Source organism: Mya arenaria, chromosome 5 (genome assembly GCF_026914265.1).
Source record: "Mya arenaria isolate MELC-2E11 chromosome 5, ASM2691426v1".
Classification (NCBI taxonomy): Eukaryota; Metazoa; Mollusca; class Bivalvia; order Myida; family Myidae; genus Mya; species Mya arenaria.
Window position 1 is genome coordinate 9,691,724 of NC_069126.1, and position 16,600 is coordinate 9,708,323.

A 16,600-nucleotide genomic window follows, 5' to 3' on the forward strand; every position below is an offset into this window, starting at 1 on the left:
CGTCATTGTTGCATATATCCCCTTACTATACTTCCGTACGCGTATGATCAGGCTGCTACCGCCCCGTCATCGCTGTCGAATACGGCTTGTTCGATGACGATTTCGTCACCGTTGTATATGGCCAGGTCATTTTTATTCCCGACACCACTGTCTCTATGGCCCGATCGTTGCGTCCCCCGGAATCGCCGGTCTTTGGACCAGTCGATCATTGCAGCTCCAGGCATCGCTATGGCTCAGTCCTTGTCGTTCCCATCTTTGCTGTCTATGATCCGGTTGTTGCCACGTCATCGCTCTCCATGGGCCACAGATGGTCACTCTCTTAGTCTTTGCCGCTCCCGTCATCGCTGTCTATGGCTCAATCCATTTCGTTCCCATCATTGCTGTCTATAATCCGGTCGTTGCCACTCACGTCATCGTACTTTATGGACCACTCTCTCAGTCTATACCTCTCCCGTCATCGCTATCTATGACCCGATCGCTGCCGCTCACGTTAACGCTTTCCTTAGACAAAACGCGACCACTGTTGTTATCGCTGTCTATGACCAGGCCGTTGCCCCTGTATGCCATTGCTGTCCATGGCCCGGTCGTTACCGTTCCCGTCATCGCTGTCCATGGCCCGGTCGTTACCGTTCCCGTCATCGCTGTCCATGGCCAGGTCGTTACCGCTCCCGCCATCGCTGTCAATGGTCTGGTCTTACCGCTCGTGTCATAGTTGCCCATGGCCCGACCGATATTGCTCCCATCATCGCTGTCTATTGCCCGGTCGTTACCGCTCCCTTTATCGTTGTCTATCTACCGATCGGTACGGCTCCCTTCATCGCTGTCCATGGCCCGGTCGTTGCCGCTATGCCATCGCTGTTCATGGCCTGGTCGTAACCGTTCCCGTGATGTCCGTAGGAACCCGTAGTATCTGCGCTCCCGTTGTCGCCACCAATGAACATGATGTTTTCACTCCCGGCATTTCTGTACATATGGACCAGTCTTCCGGCCAGTCCCGTCATCGCAGTCTTTTTGGATCCTTCCTTGTCTCTCCCGTCAGCGCTGTCTAATTATATGGATCCGTTATGGCTGCTCCGTCATCGCTGTCTATATATATGTGGACCCTTATATATATGCCTATATATTGCCGCTCCTGTTACCGCTATCGTTCTATCTATATATATGGACTCGTAGTTGCCGCTCCATTTATCTATGTATATATATGTGGACCCCTAGTTACCGCTCCTGTCATCGTTGTCAATTTATGTTTACCCATAGTTGCCACTCCCGTCATCGTTGTCTATAAATGTGGACCCGTAGTTACCGTTACTGTCATCGCTGTCTATATATGCATGTTGACCCGTAGATGCCACTCCTTTCACGGTGTCCATCTATGTGGACCCGTAGTTGCCGTTCCTGTCATCCCTGTTTATATATGTGGACCCGTAGTCGCCGTTCCTGCAATCGCTGTTAATATATGTGGACCCGTAGTTGCTCCTTTCATTGTTGTCTCTCTATGTGGACCCGTAGTTGCCACCCCTGTCATGGCTGTCTATATATGTGGACCCGTAGTTGCCACTCCTTTCATCGCTGTCTATACATGTGGACGCTTAGTTGCCTTTCCTGTCATTGCTGGCTATATATATGGACCAGTAGTTGCCACTCCTGTCATGGCTGTCTATATATGTGGACCCGTAGTTGCCACTCCATTTATCGCTGTCTATACATGTGGACGCTTAGTTGCCGTTCCTGTCATTGCTGGCTATATATAAGTGGACCCGTAGTTGCCGTTCCTGTAATCGCTGTTAATATATGTGGACCCGTAGTTGCCACACCTTTCATCGCTGTCTATATATGTGGACCCGTAGTTGCCGCTCCTGTCATCGCTAACTATATATGTGGACCCATAGTTGCCACACCTGTCATCGCTGTCTATATAGTATATACGTCGACCCGTAGTTGCCTTTCCCGTCATCGCTGTCTATATATGTGTATCCGTAGTTGCCACTCCCGTCGTCGTTGTCTATATATGTGGACCCGTAGTTGCCGTTCCTGTCATCGCTGTTAATATATGTGAACCCGTAGTTGCTGCTACTGTCATCGTTGTCTATATAAGTGGACCCGTACTTGCCTTTTGAGTCATCGCTGTCTATATATGTGGACCCGTTGTTGCCACACCTGTCATCGCTGTCTATATATATGGACCCGTAGTTGCAATTCCTGTCGTCGCTGTCTATATATGTGTACCCGTACTTGCCGCTCCCGTCGTCGTTGTCTATATATGTGGACCCGTAGTTTCCGTTCCTGTCATCGTTGTCTATATATACGGACTCGTAGTTGCCGCTCCCGTCATCGTTGTCTATATATGTGTACCCGTGGTTGCCGTTACTGTTATCGCTGTCTATATATGTGGACCCATAGTTGCCACACCTGTCATCGTTGTCTATATATGTGTACCCGTGGTTGCCGTTACTGTTATCGCTGTCTATATATGTGGACCCATAGTTGCCACACCTGTCATCGCTGTCTATATATGTGGACCCGTAGTTGCCACTCCTGTTATCGCTGTCTATATATGTGGACCCGTAGTTGCCATTCCTGTCATCGCTGTTAATATATGTGGACCCATAGTTGCCACACCTGTCATCGCTGTCTATATATGTGGACCCGTAGTTGCCTTTCCCGTCATCGCTGTCTATATATGTGGACCCGTAGTTGCCACTCATGTCATTGCTGGCTTTATATGTTGGTCCGTAGTTGCCACTCCTGTCATCGCTGTCTATATATGTGGACCCGTAGTTGCCACTCCTGTCATTGCTGTCTATATATGTGGACCCGTAGTTGCCACTCATGTCATTGCTGGCTTTATATGTTGGTCCGTAGTTGCCACTCCTGTCATCGCTGTCTATATATGTGTATCCGTAGTTGCCACTCCTGTCATTGCTGGCTATATAAGTGGACCCGTAGTTGCCGTTCCTGTCATCGCTGTTAATATATGTGTGCCCGTAGTTGCCTTTCCTGTCATCGCTGTCTATATATGTGGACCCGTAGTTGCCTTTCCTGTCATCCCTGTCTATATATGTGGACCAGTAGTTGCCGCTCCCTTCATCATTGTTTATCTATGTTGACCGGTAGTTGCCTTTCCAGTCATCGTTGTCTATATATGTGGTCCCATAGTTGCCAAACCTGTCATCGCTCGCTATATAAATGGACCCGTGGTTGCCGTTCCTTTCATCGCTGTTAAAAAATGTGGACCCGAAGTCGCCGTTCCTGCAATCGCTGTTAATATATGTGGATCCGTAGTTGCCCCTTTCATTGTTGTCTCTCTATGTGGACCCGGAGTTGCCGTTACTGTCATCGCTGTCTATATATGTGGACCCGTAGTTGCCTTTCCTGTCATCGCTGTCTATATATGTGGACCCATAGTTGTCACACCTGTCATCGCTGTCTATATAGCCGTTCCCGTAGTTGCCATTCCTGTCATCGCTGTCTATATATGTGTACCCGTAGTTGCCGCTGCCGTCATCGCTGTCTGTATATGTGGACCCATAGTTGACACTCCTGTCATCACTGTCAATTTATGTGGACCCGTAATAGCCGTTCCCGTAGTTGCCATTCCTGTCATCGCTGTCTATATATGTGGACCCGTGGTTGCCATTCCTGTCATCGCTGTCTATATATGTGTACCCGTAGTTGCCATTCCTGTCATCGCTGTCTATATATGTGTACCCGTAGTTGCCATTCCTGTCATCGCTGTCTATATATGTGTACCCGTACTTACCGCTCCCGTAATCGTTGTCTATATATGTGGACCCGTAGTTTCCGTTCCTGTCATCGTTGTCTATATATACGGACTCGTAGTTGCCGCTCCCGTCATCGTTGTCTATATATGTGTACCCGTGGTTGCCGTTCCTGTCCTCGCTGTATATATATATATATATATATATATATATATATATATATATATATATATATATATATATACGGACTCGAAGTTGCCGCTACCGTCATCGTTGTCTATATATGTGGACCCGTAGTTGCCACACCTGCCATCACTGTCAATTTATGTGGACCCGTAGTTGCCACACCTGTCATGGCTGTCTATATATGTGGACCCGTAGTTGCCACACCTGTCATCGCTGTCTATATATGTGGACCCGTAGTTGCCACACCTGTCATCGCTGTCTATATATGTGGACCCGTAGTTGCCACTCCTGTCATCGCTGTCTATATATGTGGACCCGTAGTTGCCACACCTGTCATCGCTGTCTATATATGTGGACCCGTAGTTGCCACACCTGTCATCGCTCTCTATATATGTGGACCCGTAGTTGCCGCTCCTGTCATCGCTGTCTATATATGTGTACCCGTAGTTGCCACTCCTGTCATCGCTCTCTATATATGTGGACCCGTAGTTGCCACTCCTGTCATCGCTGTCTATATATGTGGACCCGTAGTTGCCACACCTGTCATCGCTGTCTATATATGCATGTGGACCCGTAGTTGCCACACCTGTCATCGCTGTCTATATATGTGGACCCGTAGTTGCCGCTGCCGTCATCGCTGTCTGTATATGTGGACCCATAGTTGACACTCCTGTCATCACTGTCAATTTATGTGGACCCGTAATAGCCGTTCCCGTCATCGATGTCTTTATATGTGGACCCGGAGTTGCCGTTTCTGTTATCGCTGTCTATATATGTGGACCCCAAATTGCCATTTCTGTCATCGCTGTTAATATATGTGGTCCCGTCGTTGCCGTTTCTGACATCGCTGATAATAAATGTGGACCAGTAGTTACCGCTCCTGTCATCACTGTCAATTTATGTGGACCCGTAGTTACCGTTCCTGTTATCGCTGATAATAAATGTGGACCCGTAGTTACCGCTCCTGTCATCACTGTCAATTTATGTGGACCCGTAGTTGCCGTTCCCGTCATCGCTGTCTATATATGTGTACCCATAGTTGCCGCTCCCGTCATCGTTGTCTATATATGTGGACCCGTAGTTTCCGTTCCTGTCATCGCTGTTAATATATGTGGACCCGTAGTTGCCGCTTCCTTCATTGTTGTCTTTATATGTGGACCTGTAGTTGCCTTTCCAGTCATCGCTGTCTATATATGTGTATCCGTAGTTGCCACACCTGTCATCGCTGTCTATATATGTGTATCCGTAGTTGCCACTCCTGTCATCGCTGTCTATATATGTGTATCCGTAGTTGCCTCACCTGTCATCGCTGTCTATATTTATGGACCAGTAGTTGCCACCCCTGTCATGGCTGTCTATATATGTGGACCCGTAGTTGCCACTCCTTTCATCGCTGTCTATACATGTGGACGCTTAGTTGCCGTTCCTGTCATTGCTGGCTATATATATGTGGACCCGTAGTTGCCACACCTGTAATCGCTGTATATATATGTGGACCCGTAGTTGCCACACCTTTCATCACTGTCTATAAATGTTGACGCGTAGTTGCCTTTCCTGTCATCGCTGTCTATATATGTCGACCCGTAGTTGCCACTCCTGTCATTGCTGGCTATATATGTGGACCCGTAGTTGCCACTCCTGTCATCGCTGTCTATATATGTGGACCCGTAGTTGCCACTCCTTTCATCGCTGTCTATACATGTGGACGCTTAGTTGCCTTTCCTGTCATTGCTGGCTATATAAGTGGACCCGTAGTTGCCGTTCCTGTAATCGCTGTTAATATATGTGGACCCGTAGTTGCCACTCCTGTCATCGCTGTCTATATATGTGGACCCGTAGTTGCCACTCCTGTCATTGCTGTCTATATAAGTGAACCCGTAGTTGCCGTTCCTGTAATCGCTGTTATTATATGTCGACCCGTAGTTGCCACTCCTGTCATTGCTGGCTATATAAGTGGACCCGTAGTTGCCGTTCCTGTAATCGCTGTTATTATATGTGGACCCGTAGTTGCCACTACTGTTACGGCCGTCTATATATGTGGACCCGTAGTTGCCGTTCCTGTCATCCCTGTTTATATATGTGGACCCGTCGTTGCCGTTCCTGTCATCCCTGTTTATATATGTGGACCCGTAGTTGCCGTTCCTGTCATCCCTGTTTATATATGTGGACCCGTCGTTGTCGCTCTGTCTTTAGCTGCTGTCGACCTGCTATGCTTGCGACGTTGCTTTGAGGTTGTTGTATTGGAGACATATCTTTGGGTCCTTGACGAGTTATCTTTGTAAACATGGTGCGCCGCTTGGCGCCATACACCTTTATAAAGACATGTTGATGTTGGTTCCGGACAGTTGAGGTGTTCTCTATGATTAGTCGGACCATGACCTTGTATGGCGCATCACTGACTGGCGGCGTGTATTCTTTAATGTCCCTTTGTAGGAATTTCACTCTCTGGTTGTTCTTGCCAGTTATGCCTCATTTATGTGCTGGCCATATACGTGAGGTTTTTATTGATTGTAACCCCAAAATATTTGCAAGCGTCATTACTTCAAGGACATGGCCATGGTGTATAGTATGTGTGTTAGGGATCTTCTGACGAAGAGTTGTTATCCTTTTCTTAATACATTTTGAAGCCTAAAACCTATCTAGTTTCCTCTCACTTTTCCAATGCAGTGATCTCCTCTTGGGGTTTTCGTTTTTTCCGTCCTGATAACTGGATGGATGACCTTCAATAGCATACTATCTGTCAGCATCAAGTAACTTCGCAAAAGAAAAGGCTGCACACGTATCTCTTCGGGGATGTCATTAATATATGCTAAAAAGCAATGGACCAAGCTCCCGACTGAACGCCGCAGAGAACACTGGCTGTCCGTGACTGATTTTAACCGTCCATGAAAACTTGCTTGGTTCCGGGGTTGACAAGAAATGATTGTATCCCTGTCCTAACACTGCCTCCAATGCCAAGGTACATATGAGGCCCCTTGCAAAGGTCATTGGCGAAGTTCATTAGAATTGTATCGACTTGCTGTTCAAGTCAGCGGTTTTATATGCATATCCTGTAAAGTTGTGAGTAACTGGGTCTCTTTCGAAATCCAAGCCGATTCTCTTCCAGAACGATGTATTTATCTTTTTTTTTTCAATAGAATTGCTGTGAATTATGTGTTCTAGAAGATTGCATGTAACGGACGTCAAGGCCGAGGCAGACCTGTAGCTGGCTGGGTGATGACGGTCGCCCATGGTATTTAGAGGTACACCAGAGGCCTCTCAACGGTTTTGATGTATTTAACCAATTTGCAATGAAAGATGGTATTTTAACTGCGGCTGGAGTTTTTCCATATTCAGTGGCATTCAATATATATGGAGTTATCTGATCGGAACCTGCAGCCTTGTGCAACGTGCAACGTCAACAAGGCCAACAGATTCCTCCAGAGAAAAGCATGCTCGACCATGAAGGGGTCCGCTGGTCTTTATATACAGCAAATTCTCAATCCACAAAGAGCTCGGGCTTTGCTAATTTGCATATTACCAACCAAGTAAACATACGTGCTATGGACGACCTTCCGTCTATAACGGAATGTTATACTATGAACGCACATTCGCCGCCTACAGCGTACTGTTACACTATGAACGCAATCCGCCGCCTACAGCGGACCGTTACATTACTTTCCCCTCAGAGAAGACTCGTCCCGAGTCTTGGTCTGGGAAACTCAAGGGTAAGGCAACTACGATTCGGCAGTTGTCAACATCCTACCGCTGCCATCATTTGTAATGGCAACGTCAAAAAGGCCAACAGATCCCTTCAGAGAAAAGCATGCTCGACCATGAAAGGGTACGCTGGTCTTTATATACAGTAATTAAATTCTCAATCCACACAGAGCCGGTCTTTGCTTATTTGCATATTACCAACCAAGAAAACATACGTGCTATGAACGTACTTCCGTCTATAACGGAATGTTATACTATGAACGCACATCCGCCACCTACAGGGGACCGTTACACCATGAACGCAATCCGCCGCCTACAGCGGACCGTTACACTTGTTTGTTGACCCCATTTCTAGTCAACAGCTATTTCGGATATTTAAGTTATAGTACTTTGGATTAGAGTTGGGTTATTTCCCATGTGTTTCTTTGGTAAAAAAATTGATACAATTGTTCTTTTTTCATTTAGTATGTAAGCTTTGGTTTAATTGTTATTCTGAATATTCTGTTTTTGTAAACTCTAAAAAAATTAATTATAAAGAAAAACTTTTTTCTGAACGCCCATATTATTTTGGCTACTTTGGCTTTTGATTCCTGGTCTTTGCCTTTAACATATAGCCAAAACACATTTTGTTTGAAGGTTTACCACAACAAAAGCCATGAGAGAGTCCTCTTGGAATGGACCCATTTGGCCAATTTTGTTCTTTCGATTATTAATAGATTCTAACCGATATTTTGTGTAAGGAATTCCCCACAGGGCACCCCTCTGATGACGTCACTATAGCAACATTGCCGAGTGCGCGGTTCATGTCTCGTCGAATCTTGTCCACCATTTTGTCTGTCCGGAAAGTTACGAAGTTTTGTTTGTCACGTGTTTTTGTTGATAATGTGAACTTTAAAACTAATATCATTATTTTATTCATTTGACTTTTATAAACTGTTGTGATCTGTGCCACTTGTGAGAAGGATAACACACTGAAAAGAATGGGAATCTCCTGTAATGTGACCTGATTTTCAAACCATCGTTTTTGCGCGCCATCCGGTTGCTTGGGATCAAAGGGAAATCGCGAAAGAAAGGCCAATTTAAGCGTCTGTTTCTATGGATTCCTCACAAGCGTAGTACTGTCTATTCAAGCGTACGCTTAAGGTATGATAAGAATATTCACTTTTGTCTAAATTCGTTCAATTCATGATTTTCAGGTTTGTTTACATTTCAGCTGTTTGACAGCTGAGTTGCCACATGTCAACAAAACGAATTCTCACCCCAACATTTATTCAAAACTTGAATGGTTCCGTGAAAATATGTTATGATATAAGTATCCTAGTTATACCCCATAAATCATATAGCTTGTTTTCAGAAACTGTATATGTTTTCATTGTTTCTTGGTGTAGGCCGCTGTTTCCAGAATGTGCTCGTCAATGCAGGGCCATGGACATGACAGTTGAAATCCATAGCATGCTACTGGAAGTGACTTCATTCACACAATGATAGCAAATGTCAGCATGTATTGAATGCGCTGGGTGAAGAAAGTGTTAGTCCTTCTACTGCATCATTCTTATATAAGTTGTTCCATGTATACATAGTATTTGTCCATACATTCATGATATAATGGCAAAAGTAGTCGAAGCATTACCATTCAGTTACTTGCATGTGAAAAAATTATAATGCTATTCACTTATACCATAACGTAAGCTATTGAACATTAGCCTATCAACATCTTACAAAACAGCATCGTCACCCACTACGCTTGTTGTGTATAATTTCGTAACTCTTGTGGGTTGTTAGTGTTGGAATACTTTGACTCTTCCAAACTGTTAATGCAAAGGAGACGTGTCTACCCCTGAATGGAGCCTGCGGGCCGCTTCAAAACAGATTTTCAGGGCTCGAATTTTAACTTTTTTCCTACTTGCAATTTTTTGCAAGTGGGTAAATTTTCAACTCGCATTTTCAAACAGTTACTTGCTTTTTTATTTTAGTATTAAATTTGGTTAAGTAAGCATTATATGCCGAATAAAAGTCAATACAAGTGAGTTCTAGTAAAATGTTTAATGAACAAGTGTCAAACATTACTTTTTCGTAAGAACACAATCATGACAAAATTCTCTTAATCAATAGAACAACAGACATTTTTTCATTTCACATTATTTAATTAGTCTGAATAAAACTTTTGTCCAACAATGTCAGTGTAACATTCAGGAAAACCCCCATAAAGTATCGAATCGCACACACAAACAGTGGTTTCTTCCTTTTGCTGTACGTCTACGCTTGTCAAGGGAGATCACTGTGTTGGAATTTGTGTACTACGTCATCAAATCAGCATACGCGATCAGTGTCATAAAAGCGTTTAACCTGTTTTGCATCGAAAGCGTCTTAGAGACATGATGTTTGTTGCATACTCATTACCGTTTGTCCTCTGGTATTTTGTTTTGAAATATGGGACTCGCGAATTTAAGCGATTTTTTATGAGGTCGCTTTCAGCAAAACTGACTTGCATTGTGCGAGTATGCGAGCTTAAATTCGAGGCCTGATCTTGGTCAATTTTAATCTCAAAAACTTATCTTAGTGTCATATTCTCGTCATTTAGCTACATATTTTAGTGAATTGACCTTGAGCCAAAATTAAAAAAATGAACACAAAAATTAAAAAAAAAAAATGTGTTGCCATTTTTGATGATTAAACAGTTTTAAGATTATTGAAGTTACGACTAAAATCCTTAATTGAAACCCCAAGAGTCCTAACTAAGGAATCCAGCAATTAATTCATATTCATACAAAAGAAGAAATATTTCAATGATTTTTTCCATGATGAGCATTCTGTAAAATACTGTACTGTTAAATGCTATTTAGGCTTTATCAATTTCAGAAGTTCATTTTGCAGAGCTTTTTGTCAATTTTTATGACGAGTCCTAATGTAGGAGTATGTGCTTGTTAATTTTAAAGTCTTATTTATATCTTAGATTTCAAAGAAAAAGGCAATAAACAGGTTTTTCCGCGCCTTATGTGGAGGCAAATACTTGGTACTTTTCCCAAAGCTTTCATGCAGTCAATTTGTTTTGTTTTTATAACCCTAATAAGGAGAAATGTACAAGTTGACTGGTATTTTAACAATACTAACACAAAATGGATGGTCCCTATTCTACCCCCCCCCCCCCCCCCCCCCCCCCCCCCCAAATTTTAGTTATTTTTTTTCTCAAAAGATTTGGTAGAAGCCCTGATATATTGTTATTTGTCTTCATGTCATTGGCATTATCCATAATGGGCCAATTGTTCAGAACTTTGTTAAAGTTAACAACTTTGATAGCAGATCACAAATGCATCCATAACACTTCCAGAGTAGTTATAATTTGAAAGTTAACAACAATAATCTTTTCTGAATAATCGGCCCAATGTTGCAATAACATGGACTGGAATGAATTTTTTTTTTAAATTCTTCATAATAAAACTAAGTACTCATGTTTCCAACTACATATTTAAATATATGCCCATCAAAAGGGCTGAATTTTCTAGATATGCCTTTGACTGTCTGGAATTAAATCTGATGAGTGTTGCGCATCTGCTTGGTGTTAAAGAACTCAACAACAACTCACATTCTAGGCATTATATCTTGTTATATTAAAATATATCAACTCATTTCGGCTAGTCTGGAAACCTGGAGGTGGTAAAAGGGTCACAGCCTTGATGCTATATATGCGTTGTTTTCCTTCGGTTTGCCTGCTGTCCATGTCTTTGCACTGGTTGCCTCACATTTAATTCCTAAGGATGTAATCAATAGATTTATAACCTCTGAATTTTTGCAAGGACTTGGATGAAAATAAGCATGACATCTTTTTTCATTTATCAATATACAATATAATAGCTAATTGGCTATATAAATGTTTTTGGTGTTTTTTTCTTAAGTATGAACAAACATTTGTACTTTTAGCATACTTTGAAGGTTTCCAGTTTCAAGTATCATGGGAAACATTGTGTATCTCTGAAACAGTTTCTTTTTTTCAGTTCTTAACTTAAACTGATAGTTAAACAGTGCAAGGGAGATAATTGTGACTGCCTTTTTTCATTCTCCCTAAGGGACATAATTTTTTATCATTATGTTAATCTTTTTAACTTTTTTGTTGGTTTAAGTTTAACTCTCTTAGGAATGTTTATGGAGAATGTTTTGTGCTACTGTGGAAAAAAGGTTAATATTTGCGGTATGAGGAGTTTTGTTCTTCATCAACTTGTCCTTGTTAATTATGTGTGTGCATTAAAATTAGAGTGGATTAATGTTGTCTCTTTCATAAAAAATGTAGTTAAAAGGTTTTTAGAAATAATGATCAGCCTATAATTATTCAAAATGAGACGTCCCCCCATGAACCTCTGGCTGTGGCATCTGTTGACCAGGGCAGTTGAATGACCCAGAATGTATACTTTTACTTACTGACTAGACAGATAGTCTGCTGCAGCTGTTGTAACAAGCCTTCTCATTGGTCCAGCAGTGGTGGGTTCATGTAACAATGGCTGTGATTGGACCAAATACAGAGTCTGAGTCTGTACAGTTGAGGTACAGGCTATTATTCTCCTCTCATGCAAATTACAATAGATATTTTCATGGCTGCTTGGTTGTCAAGTACTTTTACTCAGTGTGTATTAAGTGTGCATACACCATGAACAACTGATTGTTCATTCATACCTAATATGTTTCTGTGTTACTGGAATTTAAGCAAGTTAACAATTACAAAACTGTTTTTGTTCAAAATAACTATTTCATAATCATAAGCATAGCTGGTTTTGAGAGGATTTTGTGTGACACTGTGGAGACTATCCAGCTTCATCTACATCATTACTTTATATGCAGGTGCAGTATACACTGTGTGACCTGTGAATGTGATGTTTCGGGGTCGACAGCTATGAGGAATTCCCCTTAAGGGATGTTACCTGTCTGCTCGATAACTCTTACTTACAATTCTTCAATTGCTGTGATCTTTCTTCAGGTTTAAATGGCTAGATAATACACTGAGTGTGATCTGCCTTTAAGGAACACAGAACAAGTGATAACAAGAAGGACTATAATTGGTCTTGAAGCTCACGTTTTGTGATAACTTTACAAGTTTTCTTATGTAATCAATATGAGTGTCTTTAATGGTGTGTGTGTGTGACCCAAAAATAATATTAGGAAGGTTGAATATTTGTTCACGGTATTGGTGATGTGTCAATGAAGTGTACAACTGTTATACACCTACGCTCTACAGCCTCAATTTAAAATGAGATGCTGATGCTATTTTTAGAAAAACAAACATCTGTTGTCATGATTTTTTTCTATTGTTGAACTGTGAGGGATTTAATTCTTAGTTGTGTGTGGATTTACTTTTCTTATAAATACATATGATATGTTGATAAAGATCTAGTACACATATGCGAAATCAATTTGACATTTTCTTGGTGAAGTAATACCTAAAACATTGACTAGCATCACTTATGGGGGTGAGATGGTTAAACCTGTCTGAGGTTTAGAATAACTGAACAGCTGGATAGCTGGATATTATACTGGATGTATATTTCGCAGTTAACTTTCCTATCAGCAAACACATTAATTATGAATCATTGTGTTACTGGTTGTGGATTATACTTACATCTAGCTTGATCATGAATGAGTGTATAGATTGTGTAATATCGTGCTCATTCTTGGATGTACTGGACTGCCTTATGTGATTGTACTTCTCCGTTGTTTTGCTGGTCACGGTATTACATAATAAACAAAGGCTTGTGGAAATAATGTGTTGTGAAACAAAAAGGAAACTTAAAGCTAGTCATCTCTTTGTCAAAACAGTGTTAGTCGGCACAAAAACAGGAAGTTAGAGTCACTCTCGGGCGTATTATCCAAAAATTGAAGTTGCTTGTTGATAAATAAATCAGGAAGGAAACCTTTGTGGTTCAAATATAGCCAGACCATTGATATAAGGGATACACAAATAACTGCAGCTGTAGGCCATATTCCGTGCAGTCGCTACCTCCATGCAGCTTGCAAATGGTGAGTGGTCAGTGGTCTCCTAGCAACGGAATGGTCGACATGGATACGTCAGGGTCCGGAGGTGTAAAGGACCCCTTGCCTGTTGCCGACCGTACGCTTTGGCTCAAACGAGAGCAGGAGTCTCACATGCAGAACATGAAGCTAAAACGTTAGTATAGATCAAGTTTTATTCCACACAATTTCAAAATGTACTATGTAGCTAAGGTCAAATCTCATTAATGTACAGTGGATATACTTCATTGTGTAAATGGGTGAATATCTCGGCTGTTTTCATCTCAGTTAACCGATACACTTGTATGAACTCATGGTGATGTATATTTTGTACACTGACACCAAAAATCTGATTTATATAATGTAAGTTATTTGATCTTGGGTCACTAACCTGGACCAGAAAATAATGACTTTCACATCAGCTACTGTTTGCCAGAGTCCATTGTAAACAATGCTTTACTGAGCAGTTAATGGCCTCTGATCTAAAACGAAGAGATAAAACCTTTAGTGGCCTGTTGAATCATAACATTCATGCAATATTAAAATAAGATCGTTTTCCAGTTTTATCCCAAGGTTGTTGCGGAAGTGATTTTTTGCCACTAGATCTGCTAGAATGTCTTTATTTCTTTAGATCAATGTTGTTTCTTCAATATTTGTTTACTCTGATTCACTCATGTAATTTTGAATTTTGGTTTGCAAGAAAGTTTCGTCTATAACATACATTCTCCTCTGTGAACATGGTCCTATGACATGGTTGGGTCTGCTCGTCTTAATGCCTGGATCTTCCTATGACCAGTTGGGTCTTAGTTTAAGAGTAACCCTACTTATATGTTCCTCAGGAATAACAGTGTACTGTGTTAGTTAAAAAGTCACCCTAGCTATATGTTCCTTGGAAAGGCATTGAACTGTCAGTGTAGGAGCTGGTAATGTGTAACAGAGGATCAACCTTCACAGTCTAACAAGTGACCTGAATGATAGATAGTACTGATAATGGCTCAACTTGACTGTAAATACCAATAACAGCAGTAATGGATGTTTGGGCCGACAATTCGAACTGTACTTGAGTTGAGAGAGTCTTTCCAATTTTTTGCTGTTCAAGCACTTAGACTAGTGTTATGCAGCAAATTATATAAAACATTTAAATGGTTATTTTTTGGTTTGATCAAAGTTTACCAAAAAGTTTCAATATTTATCCAAGAATTACTATTAATCATTCAGATCATTTAAGTGTGCCAAGTAGCCAAAATATTAGCTGTGGTCAACTTACCCAAGTTTTATACAATTGGCTGCGGTAACTATATCATGAACTGTATTACACTACATGAACTGTATTACACTACATGAACTGTATTAAACGACATGGACTGTATTACAGTACATGGACTGTATTGCACGAGATGGACTGCAGTGCTCCAGCCAGGATTTCAAAAGGGCAGGGTGGAGTTTTGAAAAGGGCAAGCTACATGAGTCGTGTAGGGGTGATTGGGGGTCACGTCATGGGAGGGGTCAACCCCTGTCACAAGGTGTTTTTTTTTTAGTTGGGGGGGGGGGTCTCCCCCTAGAATTTGTTTTGTTTACATACTCAATTTAAATAATTTTTCATGATTTTAAGACTTATACAAAATGTTTTTTTCTCTAAAATTAGAAGGGTGTGTTTTAATATCGAAATTAAAATTTGTCTTTTTGTCTGTGGTAGTATGATTGTACTTGTTTGGCATCTTCTTTAGTGCAATGTCACACATTTCTCCTAAAAATAATGTTAAATGAAGAAAAAAACAAACACAGTTAAACATTTGAAGCAATCAAATAATTAGATACAAAAAAAAATATGTTGGGGACGAATCTTAGTTTGGTACGATAGCGATTGGGTACGAATGTTACATTCAGCCTGGCTGTTATTTAATTGTCTTTGGTAAAATAATGTTTAATATGCTGATGTTTTAGAATAAAATGACAATAAAAATCACTTCCCTGGTTTAAAAAATCACTTATAAAACATAGAGCATTGATAAAAATAACTCCGAAAAATGTTCTGACAAAATGGCGGTTTCGGCGAATTTTGACAAGATCGTGGACATGGTAGATAAATGCTACATAAAACATCAACATATTTTTGTGGGTAACAAAGAAACTTTCATCATGAATATTTTACAAATAAACTTTCAAAACTTTTACTGAAAAGGTGATGTATTTGATTGTGTCAGCGCCAAATCAACAATTTTTACTTAAAATGGCGAGTATTGTCAGTACAATACAGTTAACAATTACTTTTAAAGATTTGTGCTTGACAACTTTTTTCACCATCCCTTCACATTTTCTATCGCATTTTACGAACTTTCATGATTGAATGAACGAGTTCTCAATGTATATTCTGATTGGCTGACATTAAATAGCCCCGCCTCCTGCCGATGTTCCCGTATTTGGCTCTTCCTAATTATTGAATTAGAAGATGGCCGATTATGAATACACAGGTCGTCTGCTCACTACACAGATACACACTTAGCTGTCATATGACTTGGACAAGGCACATGGGAAGATGAAAGGGCAGTACGGCATATTTTAAGCAGACAATGGGGGCATGGTGACACCTAGCGGGAACACTATTATCATAAGTCTTACGTAATTTGTCTAAATTATGACAGCGGATTAAGGGCTGCTGCTCTTTCATAATGATTTCAATAGTAAAAAGGGCACTAACGGTATAATTGGCCCTAATAGAGTATTTGTGAAAAGGGCACTACTCAAAAAGGGGGCAGGGCGGAAAGAAAAGGGGCACGGGCGCTGCGCCATTGAAAAACGGGCTAGCTGGAGCACTGGACTGTATTACACGACATGGACTGTATTACACAACATGGACTGTATAACAAGACATGGACTGTATTACACTACATGAACTGTATTACACTACATGAACTGTATTACACGACATGGACAGTATTACACAACATGGACTGTATTACAAGACATGGACTGTATTACACTACATGAACTGTATTACACTA

At 41.2% G+C, this 16,600-nt stretch overlaps 3 protein-coding genes across 5 annotated transcripts in view; 1 reads left to right on the forward strand and 2 right to left on the reverse strand.

Moving 5' to 3' along the window:
• Positions 1-788: 788 nt before the first annotated feature.
• LOC128234494 (uncharacterized) lies at positions 789-4,498 on the reverse strand. Its single transcript, XM_052948752.1, has 5 exons — positions 4,068-4,498; positions 3,761-3,900; positions 3,332-3,511; positions 1,943-3,082; positions 789-1,045 (listed from the first exon to the last, which is right to left on the reverse strand). Exons 1-5 carry the CDS (start codon positions 4,496-4,498, stop codon positions 789-791), a joined length of 2,148 nt encoding a protein of 715 aa, XP_052804712.1.
• Positions 4,499-4,886: 388 nt separating this feature from the next.
• Positions 4,887-8,433, reverse strand: LOC128234496 (N66 matrix protein-like). Its single transcript, XM_052948754.1, has 3 exons — positions 8,363-8,433; positions 5,623-6,056; positions 4,887-5,176 (listed from the first exon to the last, which is right to left on the reverse strand). The coding sequence occupies exons 1-3, from the start codon at positions 8,431-8,433 to the stop codon at positions 4,887-4,889; spliced, it is 795 nt and encodes a 264-aa protein (XP_052804714.1).
• LOC128234005 (dual specificity tyrosine-phosphorylation-regulated kinase 1A-like) overlaps positions 8,409-16,600 on the forward strand; it is a 37,824-nt gene continuing 29,632 nt past the window's right edge. Inside the window, exon 1 of one of the 3 annotated variants that reach the window (XM_052947935.1) lies at positions 8,409-8,747. Coding sequence is in view for 2 of the 3 variants with exons in the window: in XM_052947936.1 (XP_052803896.1) it covers positions 13,605-13,755 (151 nt within the window). In the remaining variant the exon portion in view is untranslated. Of the gene's footprint in view, positions 8,748-12,182; positions 13,756-16,600 lie in introns of those variants that run through there. The other 2 variants (XM_052947936.1, XM_052947929.1) reach the window with 2 other exon arrangements.